The 7,037-nt window shown below is 43.6% G+C and overlaps 1 protein-coding gene across 1 annotated transcript in view; it reads right to left on the bottom strand.

The window, feature by feature from the left end:
- The window catches only part of LOC311143820 (protein DOP1B-like), a gene marked incomplete at its 5' end in the record, with an annotated part of 29,571 nt that extends 25,406 nt beyond the window's left edge, over positions 1-4,165 (bottom strand). The window contains one exon of the mRNA XM_084179697.1: positions 4,160-4,165. Coding sequence (XP_084035823.1) covers positions 4,160-4,165 — 6 coding nt within the window. The remainder of the gene's footprint in view (positions 1-4,159) is intronic.
- Between the last annotated feature and the right edge of the window lie 2,872 nt (positions 4,166-7,037).

Genomic DNA, 7,037 nt, shown 5'->3' with positions numbered 1-7,037 from the left:
GCAACCCGACCTCTCCACCCAGGAACAGCGGAGCAATCGCCACCCCCCCGAGATCACCGAGACAACACCCCGGACCAGTACCCTGGACCCCCCAGCCACGGCCACAGCACCACCAACCTCAATGCCCACCACATCCAGCGCAGCACAGACCACCCCAGCCCAGCTTCAGCCCCACCCAGACGAGGCCTAACACCCCCCCTCACCCCCACCACAGGCCCACACCTGGAGGAGCCACAGCCCGGCAGACAGAGCTATGCACAAGCTGTGAGAGGAGCAACTGGTCCAGCTCCCACCAACGAAATGAGTGACATCAAACAAATGCTGAATCTACTATGCTCACATGTGATAGGCCGAGGGTCATGGTAAGATGAGCACAAGAACTCCACCATCCTCACACTACATCCACCCAAGTGGCATGACACAAATACTATCTTAAATGATAAACAAATCACATTTGCATAATAAGAGTTTACCTTAATTGAAAATCCTATTTTAATAGTTCTTGTGGATTGTGAGTGTTTATCTCATTTTGAATGTAAAGAAAAACAGTTATGAAGTCTTTTTACGTTGCATGTTGGAATTTACAAGGCTTGAAGTCCTCTGCTTTTGGGCTAAAGAGCAGAAACCCAGACTTCCTTAAAGAAATGGATGATGTTGATATTGTAGTACTACAGGAAACATGGTGCAGAGGTGATGTTTCCACTGGCTGTCCACTAGGTTATAGGGAGATAATCTAACAGAGACACAGAGAGAGAGAGAGAGGGAGAGAGAGAGAGGGGGACTAACAGATATGGGAGAGAGAGGGACTAACAGAGACATAGAGAGAGGGGTGAGAGAGAGAGAGAGAGAGGGGGACTAACAGAGAGAGAGAGAGGGACTAACAGAGAGAGAGAGAGAGATGAGAGAGAGGGGGGACTAACAGAGACAGAGAGAGACAGAGAGAGAGAGAGAGAGAGAGAGGGACTAACAGAGACATAGAGAGAGAGGGGGACTAACAGATACATGGAGATGAGAGAGGGACTAACAGAGACATAGAGAGAGAGAGAGAGAGAGAGAGACTAACAGATATGGGGAGAGAGAGGGACTAACAGAGACAGACAGAGGGACTAACAGAGACATAGAGAGAGAGAGAGAGAGAGAGACTAACAGAGACATGGAGAGAGAGAGAGAGAGAGAGAGAGAGAGAGAGAGAGAGAGAGAGAGGGACTAACAGAGACATAGAGAGACTAACAGAGAGAGAGAGAGAGAGAGAGAGAGAGAGAGAGAGAGAGAGAGAGAGAGAGAGAGAGAGAGAGAGAGAGAGAGAGACTAACAGATATGGGGAGAGAGAGGGCAGGATTAGAGCAACAGAGACATCTGGACTCACTGTGGGAGAGAGAGGCTTTAACATAGGCAAGTCTGCACAACACATGCCTGTCAACACACCACCAGACACAGACACACACACAAACAATATTATGTGTATAAACACAGGCTTTCCCTGGTTGTTTCGTTAAGACACTGCCACATGTGAGGAGTCTCATTCTGGTCACTCCAGGACAGGACAGTAGCAGGTCAGCTTCCCTCTGGAAATAATTCCTCCATTAACAGAACAACAGTGAGGAAGTACTATAAAACGTAATCCCTTAATCCATGGAAACAGGAGAGAACATGTGCTGCTGAGCAACACTAACCAAGTCAGAGTAAATGTCAATGGCAAAGTAATCTACCAATACCTGCTCTACCCTAATCACTCTGGGGTATACTGGTATAGCAAGACTAACGCCTTGATCACACCTACAGCGTCATTGCGCAAAATGGTATGGCAGCATCATCTGGATATGTGTGCAACAAAAGTCCAACATTCACCTTCTGCTACCATTTCTGTCAAGCTGTCTACGCATAGTTTGACGCATTCCCTCGATATATCCAACGTATGCACCACACAGAACGCACTGCAACTGCCTCCGCCATGCAAAGCTGCAAGGCAAACGCAGCGTTCCATTGGAAATGAATGTACTTCTGGTGTACCAAAATGCAATGACGATCGAGGCGTGATACTGATATACGGTCACCTGCCTACCCATAACCCCTGCTCACATCCCAAGCTCAGACCCCATGTCCCTCCCCTCTATGTGTGTAATAGCCTAGCTCGCTGTGTCTCTTTGTGTCTCTGTGTTAGAGTGTGTGGATGGTGAGATCACAGGTACGCTCAACCAGTTGATTAAATTAGGGCTATCTCAAGTCAACATCTCTAATGGACTAGCTAGGGGCTGCTTGCTTGTTTGTTAGACATCCCTATAATTCTTTATCTGTCTCCTCGATAACATTGATGTGTGTCAGCGTGTTGAAATCCTGGAAACAAGCTGAGCAGACACACACACGTATTGATTTCTGTCTCTATACCTTTATCTCAGACAAGCTTAGGAATTGGAGAAAGAAAGAAAGAAAGAAAGAAGAGAAGAAAGAAAGAAAGAAAGAAAGAAAGAAAGAAAGAAAGAAAGAAAGAAAGAAAGAAAGAAAGAAAGAAAGAAAGAAAAGAAGAAAGAAAGAAAGAAAGAAAGAAAGAAAGAAAGAAAGAAAGAAAGAAAAGAAAGAAAGAAAGAAAGAAGAAAGAAAGAAGAAAGAAAGAAAGAAAGAAAGAAAGAAAGAAAGAAAGAAAGAAAGAAAGAAGAAGAAAGAAAAGAAAGAAAGAAAGAAAGAAAGAAAGAAAGAAAGAAGAAAGAAACAAAGAAAGAAACAAAGAAAAGAAACAAAGAAAGAAACAAAGAAAGAGAAACAAAGAAACAAAAGAAACAAAGAAAGAAAAGGAGACATTGGGAGCAGAATTATCACAGAGAGGGAAATCCAAACTGATGAGGCAGCAAGAAGTGGCGTTGACAGACTTACATCATGTCCTCCTCGTCTCCTAGCCAATCATGCCTGACACACTCAGCCACTAAATCCTGCAAATCACTGCCAAACTCAATGCATTACACAGATTAATTGCAATTTACTGCTGTGGTACACACAAACACACACACGCACAACGCAGTAATTTCAGTATGACTGTAACATGTACAGTACCAGTCAAAGGTTTGGACACACCTACTCATTCAAGGGTTTTTCTTTATTTTTTATTATTTTCTACATTGTAGAATAATAGTGAAGACATCAAAACTATGAAATAACACATTTGGAATCATGTAGTAACCAAAAAAGTGTTAAACAAATCAAAATATATTTTATATTTGAGATTCTTCAAATAGCCACCCTTTGCCTTGATGACAGCATTGCACACTCTTGCATTCTCTAAACCAGCTTCAACTGGAATGCTTTTCCAACAGTCTTGAAGGGGTTCCACATATGCTGAGCACTTGTTGGCTGCTTTTCCTTCACTCTAATGTCCGACTCATCCCAAACCATCTCAATTGGGTTGAGGTCGGGGATTGTGGAGGGGGCCAGGTAATCTGATGCAGCACTCCATCACTCTCCTTCTTGGTAAAATAGCCCTTACACAGCCTGGAGGTGTGTTGGGTCATTGTCCTGTTGAAAAACAAATTATAGTCCCACTAAACGCAAACTAGATGGGATGGCGTATCGCTCTGCAGAATGCTGTGGTAGCCATGCTGGTTAAGTGTGCCTTGAATTCTAAATAAATCACTGACAGTGTCACCAGCAAAGCACCCCCACACACCATAACACCTCCTCCTCCATGCTTTACGGTGGGAACTACACATGCAGGAGATCATCCGTTCACCCACACCGCGTCTCACAAAGACACAGCGGTTGGAACCAAAAATCTCAAATTTGGACTCCAGACCAAAGCACACATTTCCACCGGTCTAATGTCCATTGCTCGTGTTTCTTGGCCCAAACAGGTCTCTTCTTCTTATTGGTGTTCTTTAGTAGTGGTTTCTTTGCAGCAATTCGACCATGAAGGCCTGATTCACACAGTCCCCTCTGAACAGTTGATGTTGAGATGTGTCTGTGACTTGAACTCTGTGAAGCATTTATTTGGGCTACAATTTCTGAGGCGGGTGACTCTAATGAACTTATCCTCTGCAGCAGAGGTAACTCTGGGTCTTCCATTCCTATGATGGTCCTCATGAGAGCCAGTTTCATCATAGCGCTTGATGATTTTGACGACTGCACCTGAAGAAACTTTCAAAAGTTCTTGAATTTTTCCGTATTCACTGACCTTCATGTCTTACAGCTTATTTGAGCAGTTCTTGCCATAATATGGACTTGGTCTTTTACCAAATAGGGCTATCTTCTGTATACCCCCCTACCTTGTCACAACACAACTAATTGGCTCAAACGCATTAACAAGGAAAGAAACTCCACAAATTAACTTTTAACAAGGCACACCTGTTAATTGAAATGCATTCCAGATGACTACCTCATGAAGCTGGGTTGAGAGAATGCCAAGAGTGTGCAAAGCTGTCATCAAGGCAAAGGGTTGGCTATTTGAAGAATCTCAAATATAAAATATATTTTGATTTGTTTGACACTTTTTTGGTTACTACATGATTCCATATGTGTTATTGGTAGGTGTGTCCAAACTTTTGACTGGTAGTATATGTGAACTGATTGACTAGCCTAGTCTGTTTAGCTCTGGCCAGATAACAGAACAGATAAGATGTGAATGAACCATTCTCTCACACAGCACTAGCCTTTAGACCTACCTTTAATACAAGCTACACTTTAATACAGATCCTGGATCAGAACCTCTCCTTTAAGAGGGTGGGTCAGTACTTTGCCTTTAAAAAAAGTCAGTCTCAGAACAGCTGCTGACGCATCCACAGATCTACAGTCAGATTCTCTCTTCTTTCCTTTGTCTCTCTCCCACCTTCTGCTAACATTTTAAATTCTGTCCTGACAGACACATAGGTAGGCAATGGGCATGTTCGAGCTGATCACTTTTTTGAAGGCTGTGAACATCGTTGGTCACCGCCTTTCAAAGTGTGTTGCATTATGGGGATTAAAAGTTGTCGGACTTGTGCCTACAGGTCGACTGCATGAACTTTACAAAAATCGCGATCAAAGGTCATGAAGTTTTGACTGCAGTCCACTGCAAGTTTCTGCAGTTGCTCTTCACCAACTTCATCCTGCAGCCATCGCCTGCATTGTGGGAGGCTCTCTTGTTAACCAATCATTAGGGTTTTTTTTTTTTTACCCACGCGAACATGACCAAAGAGGTGACTAAAACAGTAACCAACTTTGCCACGATTAATGTATACAGTGGTATATGTACAAATGAATGTGGTATTTGAGGCACTCTCTCTCTCACCAATTTTTGTACACACATATCTTTTCAGTTTGTGAGTGTGTGATATGGGGGTTGGAGACATGTTCATTTCGTCAATATAAAGAAATTTTTTTATAAACAATGGCAACACTGCCATGTTGCACTGAGCCTCGCTGTTGGAAAACCATATAAGTGTCCGTCTTTCGGCTGTCGCAGATGCACCTCCCCCGACTTTACTCCCCGACTTTCGTCTAGTCAGTTGCTTTTGCCTTACCACTTAAACAAGCCCAATGTGAACAGGTCAGGTCAGGTGCAGAAATACAGGCTGCTTTGCATCTAAAACAACCTCTAGCCTTTCAAGTGAGCTACTAACCCTATGCAAACACATCATAACTGTGTGGATACACAAATATCTTTACCATAACTGGTTTTAAACATATTAGCTTCCTAGAATATCTAAGTCACAAAATTAATGTTTGAATTTAAACAAGGAAAATTAGATACTTAGGCCTGGAGCTACATCGTGTAAATACATTGCAGTTTAGCCCAAAGTTGCACCTTAACACAGAATAAGACCTGGAGTGGCCCGTCAGACACTCATTCTCCATCTCATGAACATGCTGATAGGGAGCCGCGAGCGCTCCTGTAGGCCTGCAACGTTTGCTCCTAAAAGGGGATGGGGTGGGGGAGGGGGATCATGATTAACCTGGCTGTTTCGTTGTGAGGAGTCTCATTCTGGTCACTTCAGGACAGGACAGTAGCAGGTCAGCTTCCCTCTGGAAATAATTCATCCATTAACAGAACAACAGTGAGGAAGCGCTATAAAACTAAATCTCTGATCCATGGAAACAGGAGAGAACATGGTGCTGCTGAGCAACACTAACATGGCAGCCACTAACCAAGTCAAAGTAAGTGTCAATGACAAAGTACTCTGTCTGGGGTATACCTGTCACCTACCTACCCATAACCCCCTGCTCACATCCCAAGCTCAGACCCCATGTCCCTCCCATCTATAATGTGTAATAGCCTAGCTCTCTGTGTCTCTTCGTGTCTGTGTGTTAGAGGCTGTGTGTGGATGGTGAGATCACAGTACACTCAACCAGTTGATTAATTAGGGCTATCTCAGGTCAACATCTCTAATGGACAGGAGCTATTTTTCTGTCCATTATCGGTCTCCTCGACAACATTGATCGTCAGTGTGTTGAAATCCTGGAAACAAGCTGAGCAGACACACACATGGATTGATTTCTGTCTCTGTATCTGTTTGTCTCTATATCTTTATCTCAGACAAACTTAGGGATTTGGAGACAGAATGGAAGACAAAGACAGAGAGACAGATGGGAATCAGAGTTAGAGAGAGAAAATGAGAGAGATAAAAAAGAGAGAGAGAGATAACTATAGGGAGAAGAATGATATCACGGAGAGGGGAATACAAGCTGATGAGTAAGCAGAAGTGGCGTTGACAGACTTACATAATTTCCTCCTCATCTCCTAGCCGACCATGCCTAACACACTTAGCCACTAAATCCTGCAAATCACTGCCAAACTCAATACATTACACAGATTAATTGTGATTTACTGATGCGGTACACACAGTCACAGACTGTTCACTCGGCTACCGTCCGACAGAGTCAGTACATCTGCATCAGTACCAAGACCGAGAGCCCAAAAAACTGCTTAAATTACCAGGCCATCAGACTGTTGAACAGCTTCTATTACCAGGCCACCAGACTGTTGAACAGCTTCCATTACCAGACCATCAGACTGTTGAACAGCTTCCATTACCAGGCCACCAGACTGTTGAACAGCTTCCATTACCAGACCATCA

Source organism: Coregonus lavaretus (genome assembly GCF_964263955.1).
Source record: "Coregonus lavaretus genome assembly, chromosome: 16".
Lineage (NCBI taxonomy): Eukaryota > Metazoa > Chordata > Actinopteri > Salmoniformes > Salmonidae > Coregonus > Coregonus lavaretus.
The sequence above is the reverse complement of the archived record's forward strand: the minus strand, read 5'-3'. Positions and strand labels throughout refer to the sequence as shown.